Raw genomic sequence first — 27,905 nt, forward strand, 5'->3', positions numbered from 1 at the left:
CGAAAATGCCTACCGTGTCGTTTTCTATGAACACAAGAATGTAGAAGAAATATAATTAATAAATAATTAAAAATATATTAATAAAAATATAATAATTTTAAATTAAGATAATTAAATAGTCTAAGTAAAATAAAAAAATTATAAATTAAAATGATTAGAGGGAGTATATATTAATTTCATTATTTTATTTTTTTATTTTGATATCTTTTTTTTAATTAAATTTTATTTATATTTAAATATTTTTGTTTTTTTTTATAAATTAATTTAAATTAATCATAAATATATATATATATTGATTTATTCGTACTATATAAAATTATAATCTTAATAATTGATATTTAAATGGGATATATATTTAAATTTATATATTTTAATATTTTTTAATTATATATACCATTTGTTTTAATACTTATCCATAAGTAATGAGAATTCAGAATCAATCTCACAAAAAGAAAAGATGGATTCTTTGGAATCTGCTTGAATATTTGAGTTAGCATTTATAAAAGAAATGGTATTATTAAGATAAATATATCTAAATAATTAAAATAACATTTTGCATCAATAAAAATAAAATGAAAGAAAAGCCATAGTCAAATTCAATGCCAACCACCATTTTGTAACAATGTAAGAGAGGATAGAGACAGTAGAGCTCGAGATTAGGACAAACGAGGAAGAAATCCTCCTGCTTACTTATGAATGAATAATATGTTTACACACAGGCAGCAAATTCATAGAGAAGCCAACACAGCTACCAACAAATTAATAGCCATTTCATTTCATTTCATTTCATAGCCCTATCACCAAACTACCATCATCAATCTCTACTTCACTCTCATCCCATTTCATACCTCTGACGACGACGATGTTGGCTCTCTTGACAGGAGGATTTTGCGCCTGGCGGGGCAGCAGGCATGCCCGCTTGTGTTCATGAGTTTCCCCGACTGAAAGTTGCAGATAATTAAAAAGGCAGATACACAGAAGATACAGAAGCAGAAGCAGTCGATCTACTAAAGTTCGCCGCCGTTGGAAGCAGCCTTGGCGAGGGGGGAGGGGATCCCCGGATCCATCTTAGATAAAATTTTGAATATGCTCAAAAGTAAGTTGTTGAATCGTGTCCTGATGAATGAATCGGGTGTGAAATCTCTCAATTCAATCGGGGCCGTCATGAAAGTGCAATGGCGCCCATAGGATTTGACGGGATGTGAAGAGTGTCGGATACTTTCGAAGGAGGCCAGTATCGAAATACGGATCTACCAATGATGTTGTCGATCGGCAATGAACCCCTGCAAAGATCACAACATTAAATGCACCAAATGTTAAGAACAGAGCAATTATGAAATCAAATCAATGAAAAGATGGGAGTGGAATTAGAACTAGTTACCAGTTATGTGAGTCGAAACTGTTGTTACGGTTATCCCCCAAGACGAAAACATGGCCTTCGGGAACATCCTATGGAGCAGAAGAAATATTGATTCAATTTATAACTCTATCGACAAGATTCGACGTACTGTAAAGGAAAAACAAGTATAAAGCAATACCATATGATCCATTTCGTAATCAAGTGGCTCCAAAATGTAATCCTCGTCTTTAGCTATACCGTTGACAATCAATTTCCCATCATGAACCTGCGCACAATATTTCCCGATTAACAGATCAATTTCATGTAATGTTTAACACAAGCAAACTCATTAACTAAATTTCTTACTTCCACAGAATCGCCCCCTACTGCTACAACCCTTTTGATAAACACATCAGATGAACTGAAACCATTTTCCTGCAAAGCAAGTAAGAACAAATTATTAATACAAAACATGAATTTCATTAAACAACCATTATGATGCCATACAAAGGCCAAAAGATACCTGAAGAATTAAAGGTGCTTTAAAAATCACAATGTCTTTCACTTCTGGATTTCGAAAAATATACGAAACCTGCAAAGGAATTTTAAGACTCAAAACCTTCAGCGTGTTACACATCAATTACCAGCATCATTTTAAAGATCTTCAAAATGATGTAAGATTATTGATCTCACTACTCACTTTTGATGAAATAACTTCCATCTATTAACATCTAATATTGCAGATAATAACAAGCCACAAGATCTAAGGGATTTAACAACAACAAAGCACAAATGAAGAGCAGTTGCTCCTTTTCTACAGTAGAGAAAATGTTCAAAAACTGATATATATACATATATATATATACAAATTCTTTTTCTTTTCTGGGAACAAGCATCTTGATCAACGTCAAGACTTTAATCCAAACCCTATTCTGGAAATACGAAAGAAACCACAATACGTCAGATAAACAAACACAAGCACAGCCTTTCCTGTTTCAAAAACGTATAATTATTCGTGAAGGATTCCAGTTCAAGACCTACTTTAAACATCGAATCAACAAATTAAATACTTCTAACAGAACTTAATTAATATAATTATATTTTTCATTCAAGCACAAAGTACCTTCTCAGCTAGAATCCTGTCGCCCACGTCAAGAGTCGGGTACATTGATGTTGAGGGAATCGACCTGGGCTCAGCCAAAGTCGACTTAAACAGAATGCTAACGCTGAAAGCAGTGAATGCTGCCTTAACATCCTGAGAACTTAAGCAATAATTCATCAATTTTAACACCCAGCCACTGCGGTTACTAACACCACTGCTCTGCGCCAAAACCTTCCTGCTGACTGAGCCGACATTCTTGGCCATCGCTAGAGCTTCCGAACATTCACTACCATTATCGTTAGAGCTAACACTCTGGACTGTTGCAACGACTAAATTGTTGCGCTTGGTATTATCAAGTGTTCCTCCTCTATCCACCTCTCTAATCCCCACCTCGTTGCAAGGGGACAGATTAGAACCGGATAAAGAGGACAGAATTGAACCCGCCTTAAACGGCGAAATCCGCAGAAAACCTGTATCCGAAGAAGCCCCCATTGACTGCTTCAAGCAAGAAATCAATTCTGCAGCCAAAGGCGGGATCGATTGTGTACTGCCACAAAGAAACTCTCCGGTCAGAACCGAATGCACAGACGATCGATGATTGACTCGATCGGGAGTGGATCCAGGGCGGCGGAAGTCGGAGTTGCCTGAATCGAGGCCCTGCGTTGCAGAGTGCTGGAAAATCCGTGATCGAGCGGCGCACTCGTGGAAGAGCCTGGAGGCAGCGCATCTTCCAGGAGCGGCCGTCGAAGCGGCGAAGCTTGACGCGATGGAGGCCGTGTAGGAGACGGTAAATCGAATCGCCATTCGGAAAATTTGTAATAGACAGACGAAGAAGTAAATGAAAATTTCGAAGTCTGTGATGAACCGTGAGATGAGCGAGAGCTCTACAAAGAAAATAACAGCGCCATGGAAATCGAAATCAGTACAAAACCCGAACAAAAATGGAGGAATCGGAAGGGTGGTTTACAACAGCCGCGGCGGCGAAGGCTACAGTTAAAGAAAACGGAAAAGAAAAAAGAAAAACTCCGGCGGCTGCGGCGGTTGCGGCGGCGATCGGCGGAACTTCCCCGACGAAAGGGCGAGGAAGATCACAGTACGGCGGAATCAATGGAAAAGGCAAAAGTTCAAAGGAGCAGATAGGATTTGGAGTTTAATAGAAAAGAATTGGACCAGGTCTAATATTTTAATACCATAAATGCCCTCCCACCTAAGGTTAAGTTTCCAAAACTATAGGGGTAGTATAGACCTTTCGTATTGTTTGACTGCAATAGTGGGGTGAGAGAGACTAGAGAGGCTTCTTCCTCACGCCTTCCTCATTATCTTACCAAAATTGCTTTCACATTGTGAAATGACTAAAATATCCCCACGACAATGACGCCAACTCGCCTGCTTATTTTTTACTGTATTATTTTTTTTAATGAAAAATATTTATGAATATTTTGTGTTTGGCATAGATAATAGAATTTTAAAAAAATAAAAATAAAAAATTAGAATTCAATTCAAATATAAATAAATATTTTTGATAATTTTTTTTTAAAAATAGTAAATTAGATATATTTTTAAAAATTAAATTTTAGTGTAATTTTTTAAAAAATAATAAAATAAATATATATTTGAATAAAAAATTAATTGTAATATTTTATAAAATTGAAATAATATTATTTAAAAATATAAAAAATTATGTAATACAAAAAAAATTAAAATTAAAATAGACATATTAATCAATATTCAATTCTTGTATGAAGAGCAATAAAATCATTTTCATTTCAAAGATCAAATTTATTTGTACCAAACACAGTCTTACTTTCCGTATGCAGCAGCCAGCAAATAAAGGCATTACATTGATGGTGACGTAAGGGCTTACGCCATAATTAAACGTAAATATTAAAAAAATGAAAAAATGAATGGATTTAGAAGTTAGAAGGGCAACAGAACAGTTGACAGTCAACGAAGAATGCCATTTTTGTTGCCCGATTCATCGAATCTGTCTCAGTGATTCCATCATAAACTGCCCAACTAAAATAATTCACATTTCTTTGACTTTTAAAAACTGCGTTTACCCTCATTTGATGTTGACTTTTTGTAAAACTAATCTGTTATCCAATATTAATTTTTTATAAATATTATTAAAAAATATAAATATATATTATTTATTTGTAAAAAACTAATAATTTAATATTGTATTCGTCTTAATATAATAATTTTTTTTACTATTTTTTTTTTTTTTAAAATAATAGTTTATACAAATATCACTATTTTTTACACTAATATAAAAAAAATAAAATTTTCTACTCATATATTTTACCAACTATTAAAATATAATATCAATATTTTCTAAATTTTGTATCCAACTCAAATAATAAAACTATAATTTTAACATATAAAATATTATTTTTTATATCAACGCTGAGTGAACAAACTGTCATAATATCAGCTTAATTATGACAGCACTTGAACTGCGGCAATTTTATGACAGCACTTGAACTTGTCACGGGTCCAATCAGCATCTGACAAGTAAGCTAAACTAGTGAACTATGATACAATCACTTATTTTCAATTCCTAGTTATGCTGCTTAATTTTAAATTTAATATCAGCTTAATTACGACTATTAAGTATTAAATCGAAATATAGATAACAAAAGAAATTTAAATAGTAGGCAAAATTTATTTAATTTTAGTTTTTTCTTTTGTTTCCTTTTTTTTTTAAATAAAAAGTAATATAATGATATTTTTATTTTTGTTTTTAATGTAAAAATAATAATGTGATATAAAGTAAAAATATTTGTAAAAATATATATATATTTAATGAAATTTTTATTTGTAATTAGACGTTTTAAAATAAAAATATGTATACTTTATTTAAAAGCATAGTTTCAGTAGGTTGAGTAACCGCTTCGGCTATGAGACTTGTTCTGTAATGATGATAACTATTGTTATTTTCTTTAAATTTGAATTTTTATTTTCAATTATTATTATTGCTATTATTTGATAACATGGAAATTTATTTCTCTGAGTCGAGTCAAGTGCACTTTGGATAAAGTCTCAAACGAACTTAATACTGTACAAATTAAATTCAAGTAAATTTGGAAGCTACTGAGGGTTTGAACCTTGTTTATTTTTTATTTTTATCTTATATTTTTGTATTGTTTTCTTATTATTTTAATATCGTACAAATTATTTTTGTTTAATTCTTATTCATTTTATGCATGAATTTCTTGCTTCTTTGTGTGTTTTTATTCAAATTTGAGCTTTCCAAATCAATTTTCGATCAGATAGGGTGTTTGTTCGTTGTCGGGACAAAATTCCAAAGACTTTATCAAGAAAAACCGATGTTAGGGCAACTAATTGTTGAACATCTTCCACCTAAAAAATGTGAGAACTCTCTTTACTTACAAAATCGAAAGACCTCTCCACACCTATTGATTTGAGTACGAAAGCTAATATAATTTCTTTAAACAAATCAAAAATATTTTTGAGATGGAATAGAATCCCATCTCTCGTCGCCATGACCATCCCTAATTCGCATAAGCGACAGCTGATGTAAGTCCGGCGACATTTCCGGCACGCTCCAGACCTTCACCGATTTATCCAAGCTCCCACTGTACACCACCCATCTCCGATCATCTTCCCCGTCCGCCTCCACCGCCAGGCACTTCACCGGCCCCGTGTGCCCCGTCAGCACCGACAGACACGTGTGCACCGCCGCCGCCTCCTTCCGCCACACGCAGATCGTCATATCCGCCGACCCGCTGAACACCAAACTCCCCGCCGCCGCCAGGCAGAGCACCGCCAGCTTGTGCCCCTTCAGCACGCCGCCGTGCGCCATCAGGTGCTTCTCCACCTCCCAGAAATTCACCGCCCCGTCCGACGCGCCGCAGTACACCACCGTCCCCGGCGCGTTCACCGCAAGCGCCGTCACCGCGCACTCCTGGCTCAGCAGCGTCTGCGCCGGCGCGTGGCGGATCAGCTTCCCGACCTCCTCCCTCTTCCACACCTTCACCGTCCCGTCCGCCGAGCCGGTGAACACCACGCCGTTCGCCGCCGCCACCACGGAGTTGACGGCGTCGTCGTGCGCCCTGACAGACTCCATGCACTTGAAGTCCTCGGCCCGCCACACCTTAAACGTCCTGTCCCACGACGCCGAGTAGAGCAGCCCCTTCTCCTTGTTCATGCTCAGGCACGACACTGCGTCGCCATGCCTGATCCATGCCGCCTTCCCCCGCCGCGCCGCCACCGCCGCCCGGATGTAATTCCTCGGCTTGATCGACGCCTTAAACACAGCAAAAAACGTCGGCATTGTCCCCACCCGTTTATGGCTCCCACCGCCACCGCCGCCCTTCCAGACGCGGATCTTCCCGTCCTGGTGGCCGGTAAAAATGGTGTCGTCGGAGATGACGATGGCCTTCACGAGGCCGCTGTTGGACTTGAATGCCGCAAATTCCTGCATGTTCTTCCAGACGCGGATGTTCTTGCTGTCGGAGCCGGTGTAGAGGAGGCCGCCTGTGGCGGCGAGTGAGTAGATGTGGCCTTCTTCCCGGACGAGGGATCCGACGAGGCTCGGGGTGTCGGAGAACGTCGAGGTGGTGAAGGGCGTCGTCGTCGTCTGGTTCCACGGGGACATCATCATCGGGGAGCCTTCCCCGCTCAGGCGATTGGGGTCGTAGGCCGAGCTCGTGCTGCTCCGGCCGTCGTCGGTGCCGCCACCGGAGACGGAGAACCTGTCCTTGTCCTTGCCGTCGGCTTTGGACATTGTCGTCGAATCAATCCTCCTGTCCGTACGAACCAAACGAATGCAAAAGCATACAAGAAAAAGAGAGAACTAATAGGAACTATTTATTTATTTATCTATTTATTATATTATGATTGGGAGGGAGATTTTGTAGGAACTATCTATAGAACAATACATACAAAGCCGTAGATATAAGATAGCAGACGATGTAATAATGTGTAAATAAATGAATGGTAACAACAAGACAAACATATCGACAGAATCTAAGCTCACTCGTTCCTCCTCTAGAAAGAAGCCAACAAATCCTTCATTTCCGACACCGGCGGGATGTTTTCCGTCGGGTATATCTTCGCGACCAGTTGGGCGAAGCTCTCGTACTTGTCCAGGAACTCCTTCTGCAAGCGTATAACAATCGATTTCACTACATCATGATTGGGTCGCTAAATTAAGGCATGCACACATCGAAAACAAATACCTTGCACTTGTCCCATAGGGACGGCAATAGTTCCTCCGAGTTCAAGTTCTTCTGCAGTCTCTTATACATTGCGCTGATAGACTTGTCCACCTAAATAACAACGCAGAGAGCATTATTATTTCTATTATTGATCAGACAAGACGCCGAAGAATCTCAAGTCGTGCGTGCATACCCCAGATAGACTTGATTTTATGACCTTCCGGAGATCCATTTTCGACAATCCTAGCTGAAATGGGATCTGTGGCACTTCTCAAGTTAGTCTCAAATAGTTCTCTTAAAGTTTAGACCAGCTGCAGATTTGTTTCATAACTCACCTCTTCTGGGGTAATCGTGTACATTAAATCCTCAATTCTGCGAGCAAATTGGAAGAGCCGTTCGAATTGCTGTCCATAGGACAACAAACAAGATCAATTTGCACATCATTCACCAAAGAAGTAATCATGTGATTATCATATGAGATGCCAAAGACATTTGACTTACATGATATATAATTGTGCTTATAAACCGTGTGCAAGCTTGTTCATATGATTCACTTGCTTGGTGATAGAACTTTGCCAGAGTCGGCACCACATTGGCCAGGTCGTACAGACTGCATGTTCCAAAAGTTTGATGAAGAGAATGAATCGGTAGCCGTAGAAGGCATCAAAAAATGCTAGGCATATAATGGGAAACAATATAATTAATAGCTGGAGTGGCACCTGTTCTGAAAGGCTGCATAGTTTTCTAAAAGTAGAATGTCCGCATATTTTGAGTCGGCCTGTGCAATTTTGTCCAGCGTCGCAAACATTACAGTAACCTGCCAAATTATATTCAATATATATATATATATATGTAAGTACATATAAGAAATAGCAATGACGAAATAAACAACAAACCATTATGAAAATGAGTTTTTAAGTGGAGGAGCACTAACAAACTTCGTGTAAGCCTGATCGACCAGATCCCTCGATTGCCCCTGAATATACTGCTCCATTCGGGTTGCAAGTGTGGCAAATCTAAGCAAAAGCTAAACCCAATAAATTCATTTATATACACAAAACAGTAATAATAAATTCATTAGCGGAATGGATAATTGAGGAATCCTATGGAATATAATAGATGAGTACTTTACCTGGGAATATAAGACAAGACTCCCACCTGTCGAACATTACGTTCATTCTTTTCAATTTGGTGGCAAGCTTCATCTACAAACTGCAATACAAACACCTCATGTGAAGATACGCCGAGTCAAAATCCGTTTAAACTTACTATTGGATTTTAACCTACTCGATTGAACTGCGTAGAAATCCTGTTTTCAAGGTCATCGAGCAATATACGAACAAATCCTGCAGCGTCAGCTTTTTGACCAGAAATATATCGCTCAGTAATCCCATGCATAGATATACAACGCAAAGGATCGATCTTGTAGGCCCAATCCACTACAGCATAGAAATCCTCCTAAAAACTCAATAGTAAGAGAAGACTGTCTATTAGAGTCAGGGAACAGGATCCATAGGTCATGGAGATATTACCGAATAAAAATAGATCATACCTGTATTCCATCAAGTAGATCACGAAGTGATTCATTAAGTGCCTGCAGATCTGCAGACTTTTTACCTACAATAATCCGAAATAAGGACAGTTAAAAACAGTGAGCTAAAGCAAAATTCAAGAACTATAAACTGCTACCAGGTTTCTCGTTGTCATCAATATCCAAGATGCCTAAATCATCGTCGTCATTATCATCATTGGGTATGGCTTTGCCGCCTTTGGCAGTGGCTCCTCCTGGTGGAACAAGAGCCGGAACTTCAAAGCACATGAAATGTGCAAAGAAAGAGCTCTGCAGTTTTTCAGTTAAAGATCTAAAACTCGTTATCTATATGGGATAGAGAAAGATGCAAACACAGAGAGGGAATGAGTTTCAAAAGCAATTTTTACCTCATCAACAAGGAGCGGGATAAAAATGGTAAGCATTTTTGCATAAGCCTCGGAAACAGTAGAAGTATCTGCACTGCTTGCACTTTGACTAGAGCCCATTGAACCATCAAGCCATACGGTTGGATTCCTTGAAGCTTTAGTGCTAGCACGAAGTTCGTTGGCAAACTCACGAGCCTGTATTGGGACATATAAACAAAATTTAGGATCAGGAACCATATAAATTAAAAGCAAAAAGTTTGTACTTATATTTTGTCATCAAAAATAGAATCAATTAGTATCGCCGAAAAATTATAGCATTTATTCCTGACCTCCCGACGTAGAAGTAAATTCAGAGAGCTGCAGTAAGCTTTTCTTAAAGGGCCCAAGCAGTTTGGATCTAGACTCTGAATGTAAAACCAATGAAGTGTTGATTCTATGAGAAATCTGATGCGAAAGAATAAGCGTTTCATCAATCCGCACATACATATATTCTTCACTGTACCTTCAAGTGTTGCAGAAGTCGAGCATAGGTCCTGCACTTGTACCGCAAGTCAGCATGATCTGGTCTCTTCAGTTGTCCACGCTTTAAAGACCGAATATGAGCAAAAAAATTATCAGTTACCTTACGTCAACAGTAATAATTGCTTATCAATGAACTACTACTCCAGGGCAATACCTGTGAGAAATAGCTCTTATCACTTATCATGAAATCAACCAAACTAGCAAAGTAGTTCCTTAGAAACTCAGATGCTCGTCTGACAAAAGTGTTTCTCAACTTTTCAAGTTCCGCCTTCTTCTCTTTAACCTGTGAGTTTCATCCATCATAGCAAGAGAAAATATACATGTAAGGAATTTAATATGAATTAATATTGACAAAAGAATAAGTAAGCCAAATATGCTACATACAGATTTCATGCTTGCATAGCATTGGTCCAACTTGGGAACCTCAAGATTTCGTAAAGCATTTGTCAGCCACTCGCATGCTTCTATGTTCTGAAGCATGCGAGCCTCATCAAATGAACCCCCAGTAAGACAGGCTGCATACTGAATTTGACATAAATCAAAACAATCCAAAATATTAGTAATAAGAATGAGAAGAAAGACTTCTAAGAGAGACTAATACTGCTGCAGAAAATGTCATTTCTCAAAACTTAAAAAAGGACATGGTTATGATGAAAGACCTCAGATGGAATTCGTAATCTTTCAAGAAGCTTTTCGAGTTCCTCAATCAATGTTTCATTGTTCACTGACTGCATTTCCAGCTTGTTATTGCGGATTTCAATCTGCATAGCCAAAAGAGGGGGAAAAAATATAAAAAGATCAAATTGTCTAATGTCCCTTAATATGATGCAGAAAGCTTGATTCCTGATGGGGTTTAGTATCCTATTGCAAACAAACAGTTTTTCACAAATGATACCCAATGTATTGAAGTATGTATACCGATTCTATGTCCTCTCTCATGTGCCGAAGTTTTAGATTGAAAATTCCCAACCATTCATCCATCTCATCAACATAGTCAGTGGCTACTTCAAGCCCCTGTAATATCTGCAGAACAAAATACATACTTGTTTAATATAAATATAAAGAACCAATTGTCTTGCCAGGAAACAAAAGAGAACCAATTAGAAGCTTTGCAGCACCTCGTTGAGAGACCGAAACAAAGTAGAACAAAGCAGCAATACCTTACACAGCAGTGATAAAATTCTTGAGTCACATTACCTCATTTATTAGAGGTTCATTTTCCAAAATGGAATGAACATTTGCTGCTTCCAGTGCTTGAAGCTCCCGCTTCAACCGTTCAGAAAATGCCTCTGCTTCACCGATGCCCATGACATAACTGCACGTTAAGGATTCTCACTAAGAATAGGTACAGAGAGAAGGAAATAAAAAAGATCCCGATAGTTCAGAAAGTCCAAAAATTGGAACAAAGTAGCATTGTCTCTGAATCCAACAAAAATCCATGAAGGTAGGTAAGACAGCGACCAACATAGCTATTATGGATAAGAACATTAAATGAAATAGAGTAAAAACGTGCCAATCAGTAGATATCAAATGCACCATTCTGGAATCAAAGCATTTTGCATGAAAGACTTCACGATTGAGGATTAATGGGGTAGAAAATGAAGGACAAAACTAACACATTATTCATTCAACTATAACATACTTAGAGACAACAGGAAGACAAGGTTATCAGGCAGGTAACTATGTCGACAGCATCAAGCCAACCAGACCAACCTTCTTGTATTAAGTAACAGGAGCCAGGAGTTGCACCTCCATAGCCCCTGACCCAGAAGATTCTGTTACTGGCACTCTCTGATTTCAGGTAGATTACTACTGGTTATAACCATGGTGATTATGCACTGTTCTTTTTATCTCCTAGTACATTTTCTTATAGGCATTTCACCCTGCTTGCATTGATTTCACTGCTATATCTATTTTTATCAAGACACTAATTTTCTAATACTATTTACAACAATGTTTTTGTTTTGGCATCATAAAAGTGAATAGGAAATGCATTGTATTGTTCATTTGACTAGTTGCCACCAAGTCCATTCAACAAGGTATTCTTTAATTCTATGATAAAGGAAGTACATACGTGCCCAAAAGAGCCTCCATATCCTCTTCCTCTGCTTGAGACACCAGCTCTCTCTCAACTGTAACTTTCATGTCGCGTTCTACAGCCACAGATCGATCATACCCAACTTGAAGAATTCCTTGCTGTTTGGGAACCTCAGGTGTATGTTCCTGTAAAAGATATAAACAGAGTTCAAATTCCAAATATCAGTCAACAACATCATCCAAGATTGTATTTAATCAAGTGAATAATTTTCATTAAGCAAGAATTTTGTTCAACTTAATGTGCATTTTAAAAGGGTTTTATTTACCACAAGTTCACAAAAATGAAGAAACAAAGGGAATATAATATGAACCTTAGCCCAAATAGCCATCTCAACAACATCTATACCAATAACTTTAGGAAGGCGATCCAACACATCCTTGCAGATGTTTAAGATGCAATGCAGAAAACGATTCCTAAACCATAAGAAAACCATCAGAATATAAAAGGGATATAATCAAATATGGCTGGAATCACATAAACGATAACATACCTGTCATCAACATTGCGCATAGTCCACTGAGGTGGGGCAACACTCTGGCTTCTAAGGTTGTCAAACCCCTTCATGACAATGATAAACATTAACCAACTTGAAGCACATCTTTGAAACGCAACATGACTGAAATATATTTTCGAATAGATCAAGAAGGAAAAGATAATTACCAGCATAAAAGTGCATCCAGTCGGATCATTCGTTACAACTTCAACTTTTGTGAGGTGCTTCAGCTTGTAAAGTTTTGCCGGCTAAAGAGGTGGGAAAATATCAAATGACTCAGTCATAAATGCTTAAGAAAGAACCACTTTAACAAACTATCACTTCAGGTCAGTAAAAGAGGCATAGATAACATTATACTATACTATACTATACTTTCAACTATTATTCTCTACCACATATTTTAATAGGATGTCGAGATATTCTTGATTCTACATGGACCATGATGTTCTTGTTATTGTTTAAAAAATCTAGACATCATTTGCCTACAGATGTACACATACTCCAGTAAAATATCATGGTCGGTGCAACCATTGATATAAAACGTACAATGATTATGAATAAAAAATAACTTTTAACATGGCATCCTGATACTCACTTCAAGAACACCTCCAGTGGAATATTTTAACACACGAAGAACAGCTTTACTCTGTTGACCTTTTGTTTTTGCTGCAAACAAACATGTGAAGAAACACCCCACATTCATCAGTACATGGAACATGGATTTACAAACGCTAATCATTTATAAGTTGATATATATATATATATATACATATGTTTACTTCATTCACTACTAAATACATCGGGATATCCCCTAGCATATACTCCAGCTTTGATAGGAACACATTTTAGGTTTTAGCACAAAACCACACGCTTGAGACACTAATCAAGCCCAAAACTTGATATAGTATTTTAAGTTAAGCTAAAACTTGACTCAGTAAAAATCACTTGAGCTTAACCTTGACTCAACTGCACTTGATAAGACTAAATATAGAAGTTCAAATGGAACTCTACAAACCTGGAAATTTGAGAATCAAATGACTAAAGAATGTAAAAATCGTTGAGTATTTGTTATTGTGACTAGAAAATTACTTATAAGGTGTTGCAAGCTCAATAAATTAGTTCGATTCACCATTGTATCATAATCAAAAACAAGAAAACTAGCTAAACTTTTGATAAGCACTTCCTTGACATCAAAGTTGCGCTTTCGAAAGAGTGACGATCGCTTCAACTAGCAATTATAATCCACGCAAAAAGTTATAGCTCAAAATTCCCACAATCACAACCGATTCCGATAACCTCCTCGACCAATTAACTAAGCAGCCAACTTTACGCTAATCAACACCAACACCACAATGCACAACTGGAACTAACTGATCAAATCATGACTATAACAATCTCCACACGCCTCTACAGAAAACACACATCTATCTGCCAAAGCCCTAGACCATCTTACTTGAAACGGCGAGAACACGAGGCTTCGCCATATGGCCGCGCCCCAATTTGGAAGATTTACCCCAGATCCCGCGGCTCTTGGCCACCCTAATTGACATCACGATCTGATGCGCTGTCTCCTCGATCGCCGCCTGGCAAGCCCGCCGCAGTTCCTCGTCGTCGGCGCTCGATTTCGCCATTCCCCTCCGAGCAGTTAGTTAACCGGAAGATTAATCTCCGGCAGACGTATGGAAGAGCAAAGAAAGGAAATGACTTAAGACTGTTGTTTTCCTCCCCAAGTCTACAGAAACGGCCTCAACAAAAACATAACAGCAGACCCAAAACGACGTCGTAGAAAGCGGTGCCAGCTGTACCATCACCACTGTAAAGAAAAACTAACCGTTTAAAAAGGTACGCTGTAAACGAAGGGATCCATCTGGCGTTCAGGTCCATGGAGTTTCCAGGAATTACTTTTTTTCATCTCACTTCCTCTTACACTCAGATATAGTCATACCCATATCCAATAACCTCCAAGAATTGTCAAAAAAATCAAAACCCCTATCCAAAATTAATTAATTTCTCATTAATTCTTTGACCCGGAACATAATTCGATCTCTACATAAGCTATTTGTAGTGCCCAAGAACAAGAATGAACTCTCCTATCCTGGAATAACATAGGATCTGTCGACAGGGAATTTGAGGTGCAATTTTATTACATAACTGGCAGCCAAATTATCCTCCTTTGCAAAAAAAGCATGTCCTCGAGCAAATGCAAAAGCCCCTGTGCCCCCGACAACGTCCATCTTCTTGATCTCATCATCCTCTTTGTGGGCCAAATAATTCTTGGCCTCGACGCTGACGCTGCCGGAAAATTCCTCTGTCTGAAAAGTCAAATAGACAATGTTGAAAGCAGAATGGGCAAAACTTTCGACAGGGATGATAAAACCCTGGGCATTCCCGACAACACGCGACGTGTTCTCCGGCCCTTCCGTCAGCGTCCGGTGGAAGATCAACGCGGCGTCCGGCGGCGGCGGCGCCGCCGCCGTGGGGCGGGGGGTGAAGTGGGGTTGTTGGATGTAGAAAGAGAGGGCGAGGAGAGGGCCTGTGGGGTTGGTTGTGTAGGGTTGGGGAGAGAAGAGGGCGAGGAGGATGACGACTGCTGTGGCAAGAACCACTGCTGTGCAGTATATGATCCTCGACAACATCGATTGTATCTTATAAAAATTTGATGATTAGGGTTTGGGAGAGATTTTATTATTGTGTTTAATTTTTGTTTCGATATTGGGATTGGGACTGAATGTGGGTTTAATAGAGGCATTTGTGAGTGTGTTTGTTCGTCTGGTGACCTAATCCAAGAAGGTTATGGGCTGCACCTAATCCCACTGTAAGAGTAACGACAACAGTTTCTTCTTGATGCAAGAAAAGACTTTTTTTTTTTTGAAAAAAAATTCGAAATGAATCTTTGATGACAATAAGAATGAATGTGAGTACAATAGTATCAGCAATATTTTGTAAGAACAGTTGCGTTGGCATTAGTGTAGTAGAATTAATTTAGGGAGTGTTTGTGCTTGGGGGAATTTTAATTTTGAGTTTGAATTTTAGGATATGTTTGAATTTTTGTGTAGCTTTGGCTTTGAATTGGAGTGTGTTTTTTTTTTTTTTTTTTTAAAAATTTATTGTGAATTGATTTGATGGGTAATAAATATAATAATATAAATATATTAAATTTAAATTTTCAAAATTAATAATAATATTATTTGAGTATAAATTTATATTATATCTCTATTTTTATATTTTTAATTATTTATATTATAAAAAAAATTAGTCTCTATAATATAACATATATGGTATATATTTTATTAAATATTAATTATTATAATTATCAAATAATTATTTTACATGAGTATCTGCACAGTAAATACACATTAAATTTGGCCAAACTGACGCTGAAGAAATACATTTAAGGGTGTGTTATTTTGGGGATTTCCCCAAATTTCTACTATTCATTCAATTTTTTTTTTCTCCAAAATCATCAGATAAAACATCTATTTTTCATTTTTTATATTATACTAAAAATCAATTTTACATTCAAAATATCACATCAACACCTGTTTATATCACATCATACAATTATTCCAATTCAAAAATTTTACTATTCAAATCACAATTCAAAATCTAAACCCCCAAACAAACACACTTGATTAGTAAGAGCATATGCAATAGCCAAAAAAACATAAAAATAAAAATAAAAATAAAATAATAATAATAGTGTTCATTGTATTATATATTTTGACTCAAGACAATATTAATTTTTTAATTGTTGGATGTAGTTTTCGTGATATTAAGTTTGGTCGAAAATTTATTTTTACTTTTGAAATTTCAAAAACTTTATTATATGTATATATATATATATATTATTATTATTTAGTAAAATATAAATTAAAAAATTCAGATTCAGAAGATATTGAGTCAATTTCTAGTGATTTTTGGAATTTTCAAAACTTTCTTGCATATACTGTATTACTTGAAACTACATATTGTCTATTTATTTTAATTGACAAATCAGTACCATTTGTACAAGGTTAGATGATTCCTCGTCGAATACATTTTCATTGACTTAAGACATTCTCGAGAACCTTACTAGAATAATTTTACTATGCTACCACAAAAACACCGTAAAGAAAACACATCAAGGCCTTGATTTACCCCAATCGAACATGTATATACGAGAGTAACATATGATATTGAACCGTATTTAAATTAATTTTACCATAAATATATAAAAAAAATTTATTTTATTATTTTTGATTGTATTAAAATTATTCACTCTATATATATATACAATTTTTTTTACAAAAGACTTACATCAAAATACTATCTAAAGAAAAATTCAAATCAATCTCGGATTGTATATGTATATAATATATACACACCATATATTTTACACACTAGTATTTTTTATTTTTTTTTTATGACGTGGGAACCCGCAGCTGTCACCAGAAAGTACTGAATAAACCCCACTTCCAACCTAATACCCTGCAAACCAGACTTTGATCCTGATTAATTAAAGATTTATTTCCCCAAGCTTTTAAATATGATCAATAATATATTTCCCATAATTCTAATTATTAATTAATAGGCTTCGAAGTCTCTAATGGAGAGCTGTCCCATTCTCGGCACATTATTATTCTCCGAACGCCGGAGTCCCAACGTCAGCGACACTTCTCCGCCGCCGCCGCCGCCGCCGTTGGTTCCTCCAAATCCCACCTCTGTATTCGCCAGGTAACACCGGTGCTCCGCCGCCATAATCATCTCATGGTAGGCGGAGGACGGCGGCGCCATCTCATGCTCGCCGCCGATCTCCTGATCATCATTAATTTGTTGCACGGCGGCCGCGGCGGATGATGATGCGTTGTTCGAATTACTTTCCGGTCTCCTTCCGCCGCCGCCGGCGTCATTTTCCGGTGCCGGAGATTCTCGCTGTACGTCGTCGTCGTCGTGAAGCTCCTGCTGGTACATTTCTTCCACCATTGGCTTCCATAGACGAACCCTAGCATTTATGAACCAATTGCATACCTGGGACAGCGTGAAATTAAATAAATCAAAATAATAATAAAAAAATATAAAGAACAATAAATGTTTCTGCATCACTGGATTCTTCAGCTTCAGGCCTCTGATGAATTCAATGGCTCGTGTAGATGATGACAAGGAAAAAGTTGAGAATGTTTTTTCTTTTAAATTATTATTATTACAGCAGCAATCTGTCAAAATTACTCATTAATGGCTTCTTCATTACAGAAAACCTAAAACACATATATAATACTACAATTCACGCAAACCGAAGGAGGAAATGAGAGATCCCTTTCGAAAGATACGACAGTATCGATTTTGAAATACATACATACATACATAATGAGTGAATACCTGACTTTTGGATAGTCCAGTCTGCCTTGACAGCAAATGTTTGTCTGCTTCACTTGGATACCTGAAATCATCAACCCCAAAATCAAATATATTAAACAAAAAATAAAACCCTAATTAATAATATATATATATATGTGTATATGAGAGGGCGAATATATATATATACGGATGGAGGAAATGCTCGAAGAGCCAGGCTCTCAAAATGTTAACAGATCTTTCAGGGAGGCCACGCTGGGGGCGCCAGGAGTCGGGGTCCAGGATCCCCATATGCTGCAAGGCTTTCTGCTGCCGGAATTTCTGCTCCACCGTCTTCAGCCGGGGAGTCTCCCCCTTCGTCAGCCCGGTCCCGCCGGTGGCGTCCTTTTCACCCAGCGCGTCGCAGCACGCGCTCAGCTCGCCGGCGACCGCATCCTTCATACACCGGAAATGGCGGGACATCGCCTTCCTCGCCAATCCGGTGTACGGCTCCGCCGCCCCCTGCCCCACCACCGCGTCGAACGACTTCACCATCGCCTCCATCTGCTCGCAGTATCTCATATACCTCGCATCCACCTGCAAATATTAATTAATTAATTCGAACTCAGATTTGATCTGGAGAAGACGAACATGGCGCCGCCTGAAAATCTGCAAATTGTTTGGAGCTTTTCCGGCAGAAGGAATGTCGAAATAAAGGTGAAGCATTGATTGCATGTGAGCAGAAAACAAATTCAATTCAGATTTTCAGAATCAGGCAAATCATCATCATCATCTCATACCTACAATATACATATATATATATATATATTATCTGTTAAAGCTTCAAAGCAGTACGGAAAACATTGATACTTAATTATACAAGACGACTTTTTTTTGGTGCTTTTAACAAAAGTCTGAGCTGAGCTGATCATCAAAATCTGCGATGTCTTCTTCCTATAATTCATCACTATACCTTAATTTTAAAAGCTGTGAGCTTTGAGATTAACTATAACTAATAAGCAAAAGGAAATGGTCCCCAACTGGAGACTGATTGAAAATCAAATTTTCCTAGAATTAATTTATTGTTTCTGATCATTTCTTTTTAATTTTATTATCGATCGGATCAGTGAATGGAAGAGAATCTTACAACCTATACTGCAGGCATGTCTTTCTTAGCTCGACATGTATCACTCTTGTCTTGCTAAAGAACATCAGTACTACAGCTGCCCTTAACTTGCATAAATTAATATATATATATATATATATGCATATAGTGATAGAGAGAGAGGGGGGAAAAGGGGGGAGAGAGAGAGAGAGAGAGAGAGAGGGACCTCTTCAAGCATGGAGAGTAGTTTAATCTTTCGTCTCTGGTAATCAGATCTTTCAGCGGGAGATAAGGGATGGAGATCTTTGGAAGAAGACGATCCAACGGCTCCTCCATTCCTGTCCGAAATTGAGGAATTAGGGTTTCTAGCCTGATTCCTGAGTTTCTGATTATTCTTCAATTGTCCTCTTCCAACGCAGCAGAATTCTTCAAGAATCTCCTGTGCAGCCTTCAAGTACCTCGAATTCCGCAGGTAGCTTATGCTTCTTGCAGATTCAACATACCCAACATGAACCTGATTGTCGTGATGAGGAGGAGGAGGATGTAATAACATCTGATGATGATGATGATGATAATGATGAGGATGAGGATGAGGATGAGGAGGAGGAGGAGGAGGAGGATTACCCCCAACATCCTTAATTCCATAGACAAAGCTACTCGAAGCCACAGCGCCATGGAAGGACAATTCGCCATGGCTAATGCTCATCTTGTCCAATTTGTTTGCTTCCAGGTTTCTCATCAGAGAAGAAGACAGTGACAAGGACAGACCTTGCCCCTCCTCGGCTCTGCCCGTACTGCCCGGAAACCATGTGAATTCAGGAGGAGATACTATGTTGGATTCAGGCAAAGAACTGATTAAATGAAACCCTTGAAGAAAGTCTGTGGAGCTTTCAAGGTAAGAAGAGTTGCAGGAAGAAGAAGATGGAGCTAATGTAATTTGAGGGGTATTGTTGTCAACAGAAATCTGCACAAATAAGTAACAAATTAATGACTCCAAAACCAACCATTGTTGCACAAATTCAAGAAAATCAAAAACAAAACATGATTACATACATACGATTGCAATTACTTTGGAATTTTTTATTTTTTATTTTTTTTTCTGATCTCACCTCATCTGCAGCAGCTGCCTCATTAACTGCACCTGGCAGGTGCTGTTTTTGTGGCCATCTGTAGCTTGCCTGGATCTGATCATCCAACACATCCGCCGCCGCCTTCCGCCACCGCAAGTTCACAATTTCCGTCAGCATCCCGCCGGCGTCGCCGCCGTACGCCGCCTGCTGCTGCCCTCCGGGGGGTAATTCATGGCCAGTTTCTTGGGGTAAATTATTAGGCCCCAATCCTTGCTGCTGATCTCTCATCATCATCCACTCTCCTTGCTGCTTCGCCACCGCCACCGCCGCCGCAGATCTTTCATAACCATTGGTAAAGCTGTAGATGCTGCCTTGTTGGAAGCTTTGGGACATGAATTTTTGGTACAGAAACCAGAATCTTTTTTTTTCTTTTTTTTTTTTGAGGTTGTAAAAGGAAACTCAAAAGCTAGCTAGGGTTGCTGTTCAATCTCTCTTCTTCTCCTGTTCCAAAAAAACAGTAAATTATGGGAATCGAATTTTGTCACTTTGGCCATACACACAAAAAGAAAATTATGGATCTTGCAAATTTCAATAATATAATAATAGTAATAGCGATAATCCCTTCATTTCTACCTGGGATTTCTTCCAGGGTTTTTTCCAGACAAGTACAGATACCTGTGCAAGAAAATTAACAAGGTCCTGGAACAATCCTTTTCTTTCCCTGAATTGTGATAGAGAAATCAACACCTCATCTCTCTCCTGGTTGCAGATATATAGAAGAAATGTGTTGATCTCTGTGCTTCAAAGGAATCTTAGGGAGAGCAGCAGACAATAGAGTCATGAGAGAGAGAGAGAGAGAGAGAAAGCCAGTGAGAGAAGAGATAATGAAAGGGGATGAAGAGCCCAAAAAAAAATTATCATTAAAGAAAGGAAACCCCCAAAAAAAATAAAAAAATAAATAAAAATAAAAAATAAAAGAAAGAAAAAAAAAGTAAGAGGGTCACTCTCACTCTCAATGCCTCTTCAATTCATCTCTTCACTTCCACAAAACCTACTTTAGAGATTAATTTTTGCATATAAAAAAATACAGCCACAAACTTATCATTCATTCTTTTGAAGCTTTTATAATATACTAGCATAAGTTAAAACAAGAAAGTTGGAACTAGTGAAAGTTGAGCCAAATTATATGACATGATCTATATATATAACCATGTTTTGATGGATGGAGCCAATTATATAAAAATTAATACTATATAATAAAAATCTTTCACTAATTATTGTCACTTCCAAAGTGGTACTAAGTTTGGTAAAGATATATATATATATATGTGTGTGTTTGTGCCAAGTGACATTTGTGTATCAAAATTTAATAATTGTGACCTTAGGAGCCTCAAAAGATTATTAATTTTATAACTTTTAAGTAAGATGGAATCAATTCAATTCAATTCATATAAATTAAAAATCTTTCATAGAGTTGGAGTTAGCTGGGATTCATACAAGTGTCATTTAGATTTCACTTATTGGGAAATATGTTTGGCACTGACAAACACACTCTTACATTTACACCCAATTAGTACAATTTTAATTTTTTCTTGAACACCATAATATCATATATATATACATATATTTATTTATAAAGTGTCCTTTATTGTAGCCATCACTACACACTGACACTGTTTCACTAATCCATGCATGCAAACATCATATATTGGTTTTTGTCTGAATCAACATAGTTTGCTACCCTTTTCTTGTACAAATTTCTAAATTTTATATATATATATATATATGTATGTACAGTAAATATTTTTATTTATTTATTTTAAACATGGGTTGTAAGAGGTAGTAGCAAGTTGGGTAGCAAAAACAGGATCATGAAGGGACCACATTTCACATATATATGTTTGTGTTTTTAAAGGATGTCCTGTTCATGATTCAATTTTCCAGTGGCCCATAATGGGGGACTACCAGCTACATATTATTTATTCATTTATTTATTTTATATATATATATATATACTAATTAATTTCTAGGAAATTAAATAAATAAACATTAAATGGACCCCTGATGGAATGTTGTTTTGATATAATTGGGTGTGGTCGTCATTTTTAGGACGTGCTGGTTCGGGTGCTGAAATAAATTTAATATTTTATATAAGAATGATAATTTCTGAATTTTGGCAATGCCATTAATATAGGGACATGAGTATGGTGACAAAATTATAATTCAATCATAGTAATTAAATACTCCTATAGGGACCTATGTATTGTTTTTCACTTGAGTTGAGTTGTGATTCTCATAGCCATAGGCATAGGCATAGGCACCTCAACTGTCCTATCCTCTCTAGTTTAATTTCAGTCTCTGCATATTATTGCATTTGGCCCCACTATTTTCCAATTATTGCTGCACCTGCCCCACCAATATTTCTTCTTGAAACCTATCCTCCTTTTTTTCGTTTATGAGTATTCTTTTTCTTCCCATTCAAATTATTTGGCTTTTACAGTAAATTAATAAATAATACTCCATTCGTTCCAAAACTATGATCTTATTTGAGTTGGATACGAGATTTAAGAAATATTGATATTATATTGATAGTTGGTAAAAAGTATAAATAAATGGCTTTTTTGCCCTTGTGAGTGTATTAGTATAAAAAATAGTGATATTTGTGTAATAATAATGAAAAAGTAAGAATAATTTTATGGTGATATGAATATTTATGGAAATGAGACTATTGTTTTGGGACGGACAAAAATGGTGAACAAGACTATTGTATTGGGACGGAGGGAGTACTATATATATATGGTTCTAAGGTCACTACTTATTTGTTTATTGATATTTAAATATTAATTACTCTCTCTGTTCCAAAATTATAGTTTTAATTGGGTTGGACACGAAATTTAAGAAATATGATATTATATTGGTAGTTGATAAAAATTATAGATAAAAAACTTTTTTGTCCTTGTGAGTGTATTTGTGTAAAAAATAGTGACAATTGTGTAATAAAAATGAAAAAGTAGGGGTAGTTTTATGGTGATATAGTTATTTATGGAAATACAACTATTATTTTGAAACGGACAAAAACAAAAATAGTAAATAAGATTATTGTATTATGACAGAGAGAGTATTAATATATCAAAACGTAGTACATGATTAAAGAAAAATGACAAAGAATACTTTTATCAGTATTTTATAATACTAATATAATGATATTTGTAAAAAAACAAATATAAGGATATTTTCAACGTTAAGTACAATGACGCAAAAAATAAATATAATCCTTAGAGCCGGACGAAGAAAATAATATTATTGATTAGCAGATGTATATATTATAAGATAATTTTGATATTTTTATCGTTTATATTTTATATTAAAATTTAAAAAGTATTTTGCTATTAATTTGTTTAGTTTTTATTTGAATTAAAAAAATATGTATTTAAATTTTAATATATATATATATACTATTTTAATAAGTATTTTGTAAAAGAGATGGAAATATAAAATTTTGGATAAATATTATACTTATGATGTAATTTTCGGCAAAGAAAATTTAATAGCACGGTGAGTACATACACATGAATTTAAGGGGATATAATTAGTAGATAAATTAAAAATATATTAATAAAATTAAATTTAATATAATATAAATAATTATAAATTAAACTAATTAGTCTCGTACAAATTTAAAAAAATATAAATTATAAAATTTAAAATATAATTAAAATACTTTCTCCGTCCTATTGAAAGGTTGTCATTTTTTATTTTCGTCCATCCCAAAATAAAATTATCATTTCTTAATTTAGTAATTGTACTACCTACCTAACATAATAAATACTCTTTCAATTTACACTATATTACACAAATGTCATTATTTTTATATTACACAATACTAGTAGGGGCATTTTTGTCTTTTTCATCACAAACGACAACCTTGTACCGGGACGAAGGAAATATATAATTTTTTTCTAAACCAATAAAATGACATAATATATGAATAAACTAAAATGAAATTTCTCACATTATAGGGCGAAGATAGTAATAAGAAATTTAAAATATTTTTTATAGAAATAAAAAAAAAAAATGCTAATTTAAAAAAGTAAAATATTTAAATTAAAATAGTTTTTTTTTTTTTTATATTTTGACACAATTGCTTCTTGTAGCGAACATTTTATATTAATTACTGTTATTTATTAAAATAATAAATTTATTTATTTATTATAAATAGATATATTTGTATAACATACAAAGAAAATCCTGATATAATTATAAAATTAAATATATAATATTATGTTTTTTTAAAATTATTGTAAATTAACAATAAAAATAAGTGGGAGAATACGAGTAAAAAGACAATTAAACTCTGTTTTTCCTATTTAATCCAACAACAAACTTAAATGCAAAGCCCTTACAAAGGACAGAAATGGAAAAATGGTGCACATACTCAACTCCATCTTCCAGAAACATCCCCAATAAAGTTTTGTTCTCGATTCAATCCAGTGATTCTTCTCTGGATTAAAGGCGCCAGGAGGGGGATTCCTTCAACGATTTTGCTTTGCGTCGAGTTCGGGTTCTTTCGTAAATCCTAAGCAGCATTCACTACCACCACCATCTCTGCGAGATCATCTGCCACTCCAATGTAATGTACGATATAGTCCGAACAATTTAACATTTAATTCGACTGTTTTGTTACCTTGCAACATTTCTCATGTTTGCTCTCTTCGAGTTGCAATTGCTCTGTGGGCTTTGATATTTGATGCGTTTAGGGTTCTTTGCCCTAATTTTTACTTAGAATTGTAGTTTGCAGCTTATAATATGTCTTACGATTAATAACTGAATTTCATGGGGATTAATTCACTCAGACACAAGGGATTATTACAAACCCTCTGAATCAAGGATTTGTAGTGTAGTGTAGATTGTACCAGATTTGAATTTAAATTCTCTCTGTTTGTTTGTGTGCCCTTGTTCATCATCCTGAATTGATTTATTAGACAGTTTAAATTCGGGCAAGGTTATCGTCGACTTTGAGCTGGAAATAGTGCAACTTAATGGGCTGGCTTAGTCGAATTTTTGGAGGATCAAATTCAAGGTATAGCTGCAGCTATGAAACAGATACTGCAGGGAATCTATCACCAGTGATTGAAGATCATAAAGGAGAAGGCTTAGTAATTGGTGAGTCGAATTAATGGACATCAGCTGATATATGATCAATCATATGTAGTATTGGAACTATGCAAGAATCAGACACTTTATCATATTTAGAATCAAAACTTCAAGATGATGAACTTGCTTGGGGTGTTCGGGAGAGTTGGGATACCGAGTCCTCGAGTGGGACTGCCTATGGTTACGGATATACAAGTGATAGCCTTTATCAGCCCATTTCTTTCCCCTACGATACCAGCTTCGGGTACATATGTATTTGTCGATCTTTCTGTGTCAAGATAGCGTGCAAAAAAAAATGTTTGATATCTAATATTGCTTTGATTTTCATCCGTAATAGGAACCGTCTTGGCAGTGATGCATCTTTATACTCCGGTAGGATTTGCGCCGGTTGCAATATGGATGTCGGCTATGGAAGGTATGTGAGTTGTATGGATGCTTTGTGGCACCCAGAATGTTTTAGATGCCGCGGATGTAGCCAACCGATTTCTGACTATGAGGTACACATAGCTCGGATGTGTTTGTTTGTGGGTTTGGATTTTTGAATAATTGAATTTGAATAGTTGTTTGATGTGATATAAACAAACGTTGATATAATATTTTGAATGTAAAATTGATTTATAGTATAATATTGAAAAAAAAAAAAGTGATTGTTTGATTTAATATTTTTTGAGGAAAAAAGAATGTGAATGGTAAAAATATATGGTAAAATTCACAGAAGAACACAACCTGAAAGATTGATCTTATTAGTTGCTTTTACATAGCCAAAGAAACGAGAAAACGGGCTTCACAATCTAATCTATTTTGACTCCTTTGTTCTGCAGTTTTCGGTGCACGAAAGCTGTCCTTATCACAAAACTTGCTACGAGGAGACTCATCATCTGAGATGCGATGTCTGCAGACATGTTGTATGATTTGGACTTTATTTGCAAGCTAAAATTTGTTGTTTCAATTAGAAGAATCCGATGTTTGTTCTTTCCTGACAGATTCCAGCCAATGCAGTAGACGTGATTGAGTACAGGGCACATCCTTTTTGGTCGCAGAAATACTGTCCTAAACACGAGCACGATGGAACTCCTCGATGCTGCAGTTGTGAGCGAATGGAAGTGAGTCGGAGTAAATAATGCTAAAGAAAAAACTTAATTTTCTAATGATTTGATCTTTGCATTGTAAGTCATGGAACACGAGATTTAATGTCCTTGGTGATGGGCGGAAGCTCTGCTCGGAGTGTTTCGACTCAGCAATTATGGAAAGTAACGCCTGTCAGCCGCTTTATCGAGATATACAGAAGTTCTTCAAAGGCTTAAATATGAAAGTGTTGCAGCAAATACCGTTGCTCTTGGTTGATAAACCGGCGCTGATCGAAGCGATGGGCGGGGAGACACACGTAAGATCATGTGTTATATGTTCATATTAAAAATTGTGTGCTCTACCGAAGTACTTCCTCCACCATGTAATAAAAACATTTTCCTTTTATGATTAAAAAAAAAATGGTATTGTTTTAATATAAAAGAAAACATAAATAAATTTTAATGACAACCAGAAAAAGAAAAGTGAAAATAAATTTGAATAATAGGAGTATATTATAGGCTATAAAGGAGTATTTCATGTGTTATATATGAGTATGTGCCGTATTTGTATTATATTAATATAAGTGATGTCGAATGTGCAACTTCTTGTTGTTTATTACCAGGGGCATCATCAGGACATGCCCGAGACTCGCGGGCTTTGTCTTGCTGAGGAAAGAACAGTCAACCAGGTTTTGCCGCGTCCGAGGATAAGATTTGGAATTGGAAATCGCACGAGAAGTCCTGCTTTTAAACCAACATTCAGCTGTGAAGTGACGGCAATCCTCATCTTGTATGGTCTTCCGAGGTACTTTCAGACATTGTTTCGATCTTGTCTGAATCCTGTGTAACTTTTTGTCGATTCTTGATCGTTGGATTCATCCAGATTACTGACTGGAATCATATTGGCCCATGAGATGATGCACGCTTGGCTGCGACTCAACGGTTCTTTCGATAACTCCCGAACGCTTTTCATATTTACTTAATGTCTTAATGCCAATATTTCTCCTTTGTCCGAAGGGTACCAAAATCTGAGACAAGATGTCGAAGAAGGGATATGTCAAGTCGTCGCCAGCTTGTGGTTGGACTCGCGGATCGTCGAATCTTTGTCCAAAAGGGATGGCGCGACGACCACATCAAAACAGGGATCGATGTCTCCGTTTGAGAGGAAACTCGGCAAGTTTTTAATGCATCAGATGGCGACAGACTCATCTGATGTTTATGGAAATGGCTTTAGAGCCGCGCGTCGCGCCGTGGTCGGGTTCGGGTTGCGGAGAACCTTGGACAGCTTACGCAAGACTGGACATTTTCCCAGTTGAATCTGATACTTTACTCTACTTGGAAATATTTTATAAAAATTGAAAAATTACATTATATTAATCATCAAAATAAAAATTATATATATATATATAAGCAATATTAATGTATTAAATTTAAACTCTCGAATATTTAAAATATTTCGACCAGGATGAACTGATGATGATAATAGTTCATTTCTACCTCGTCAGTTTTATTTATTCAGTTTTAACTCATATGCAGTGCTGCAGT

General features: G+C 36.3%; 6 protein-coding genes across 11 annotated transcripts; 1 reads left to right on the forward strand and 5 right to left on the reverse strand.

The window, feature by feature from the left end:
* Positions 1-656: 656 nt before the first annotated feature.
* LOC127265261 (thylakoidal processing peptidase 1, chloroplastic-like) lies at positions 657-3,573 on the reverse strand. The gene is made up of 6 exons (XM_051294990.1): positions 2,463-3,573; positions 1,863-1,931; positions 1,706-1,774; positions 1,539-1,625; positions 1,382-1,449; positions 657-1,283 (listed from the first exon to the last, which is right to left on the reverse strand). The coding sequence occupies exons 1-6, from the start codon at positions 3,243-3,245 to the stop codon at positions 1,163-1,165; spliced, it is 1,197 nt and encodes a 398-aa protein (XP_051150947.1). The 5' UTR covers positions 3,246-3,573; the 3' UTR covers positions 657-1,162.
* Positions 3,574-5,753: 2,180 nt separating this feature from the next.
* On the reverse strand, positions 5,754-7,199 carry LOC127265227 (protein JINGUBANG-like). Its single transcript, XM_051294943.1, has one exon. It carries the CDS (start codon positions 7,189-7,191, stop codon positions 5,902-5,904), a length of 1,290 nt encoding a protein of 429 aa, XP_051150900.1. The 5' UTR covers positions 7,192-7,199; the 3' UTR covers positions 5,754-5,901.
* A 74-nt stretch (positions 7,200-7,273) lies between these two features.
* LOC127265226 (exocyst complex component SEC3A-like) lies at positions 7,274-14,316 on the reverse strand. The gene is made up of 25 exons (XM_051294942.1): positions 14,108-14,316; positions 13,250-13,320; positions 12,822-12,902; positions 12,652-12,719; positions 12,472-12,574; positions 12,138-12,286; positions 11,261-11,378; positions 10,982-11,086; positions 10,723-10,824; positions 10,448-10,585; positions 10,218-10,346; positions 10,044-10,124; positions 9,871-9,945; positions 9,563-9,736; positions 9,314-9,464; positions 9,177-9,241; positions 8,912-9,082; positions 8,757-8,836; positions 8,559-8,640; positions 8,344-8,441; positions 8,126-8,234; positions 7,960-8,028; positions 7,818-7,883; positions 7,646-7,735; positions 7,274-7,565 (listed from the first exon to the last, which is right to left on the reverse strand). Exons 1-25 carry the CDS (start codon positions 14,283-14,285, stop codon positions 7,455-7,457), a joined length of 2,664 nt encoding a protein of 887 aa, XP_051150899.1. The 5' UTR covers positions 14,286-14,316; the 3' UTR covers positions 7,274-7,454.
* A 207-nt stretch (positions 14,317-14,523) lies between these two features.
* On the reverse strand, positions 14,524-15,371 carry LOC127265228 (pterocarpan synthase 1). Its single transcript, XM_051294944.1, has one exon. It carries the CDS (start codon positions 15,288-15,290, stop codon positions 14,745-14,747), a length of 546 nt encoding a protein of 181 aa, XP_051150901.1. The 5' UTR covers positions 15,291-15,371; the 3' UTR covers positions 14,524-14,744.
* Positions 15,372-16,946: 1,575 nt separating this feature from the next.
* On the reverse strand, positions 16,947-21,046 carry LOC127265155 (BEL1-like homeodomain protein 4). 2 transcript variants are annotated; one of them, XM_051294842.1, is made up of 6 exons: positions 20,815-21,046; positions 20,179-20,640; positions 19,296-20,033; positions 18,176-18,561; positions 18,010-18,070; positions 16,947-17,661 (listed from the first exon to the last, which is right to left on the reverse strand). In XM_051294842.1, the coding sequence occupies exons 2-6, from the start codon at positions 20,530-20,532 to the stop codon at positions 17,218-17,220; spliced, it is 1,983 nt and encodes a 660-aa protein (XP_051150799.1). In that variant the 5' UTR covers positions 20,533-20,640; positions 20,815-21,046; the 3' UTR covers positions 16,947-17,217. The 2 variants fall into 2 exon arrangements, with proteins under 2 accessions (XP_051150799.1, XP_051150798.1); XM_051294841.1 differs by having other exon boundaries at positions 20,773-21,046.
* Positions 21,047-24,554: 3,508 nt separating this feature from the next.
* Positions 24,555-27,761, forward strand: LOC127265156 (protein DA1-like). 5 transcript variants are annotated; one of them, XM_051294845.1, is made up of 10 exons: positions 24,555-24,774; positions 25,122-25,302; positions 25,393-25,537; positions 25,631-25,790; positions 26,115-26,198; positions 26,277-26,396; positions 26,465-26,677; positions 26,984-27,165; positions 27,244-27,302; positions 27,378-27,761. In XM_051294845.1, exons 2-10 carry the CDS (start codon positions 25,179-25,181, stop codon positions 27,674-27,676), a joined length of 1,386 nt encoding a protein of 461 aa, XP_051150802.1. In that variant the 5' UTR covers positions 24,555-24,774; positions 25,122-25,178; the 3' UTR covers positions 27,677-27,761. The 5 variants fall into 5 exon arrangements, with proteins under 5 accessions (XP_051150802.1, XP_051150800.1, XP_051150805.1 ...); XM_051294843.1 differs by having other exon boundaries at positions 25,126-25,302; XM_051294848.1 differs by having other exon boundaries at positions 25,126-25,302; positions 26,984-27,150.
* The last annotated feature ends 144 nt before the right edge of the window (positions 27,762-27,905 follow it).

The sequence above is a fragment of the Andrographis paniculata genome, unplaced genomic scaffold (assembly GCF_009805555.1).
Source record: "Andrographis paniculata isolate CXL003 unplaced genomic scaffold, ASM980555v1 Contig72END, whole genome shotgun sequence".
NCBI lineage: Eukaryota > Viridiplantae > Streptophyta > Magnoliopsida > Lamiales > Acanthaceae > Andrographis > Andrographis paniculata.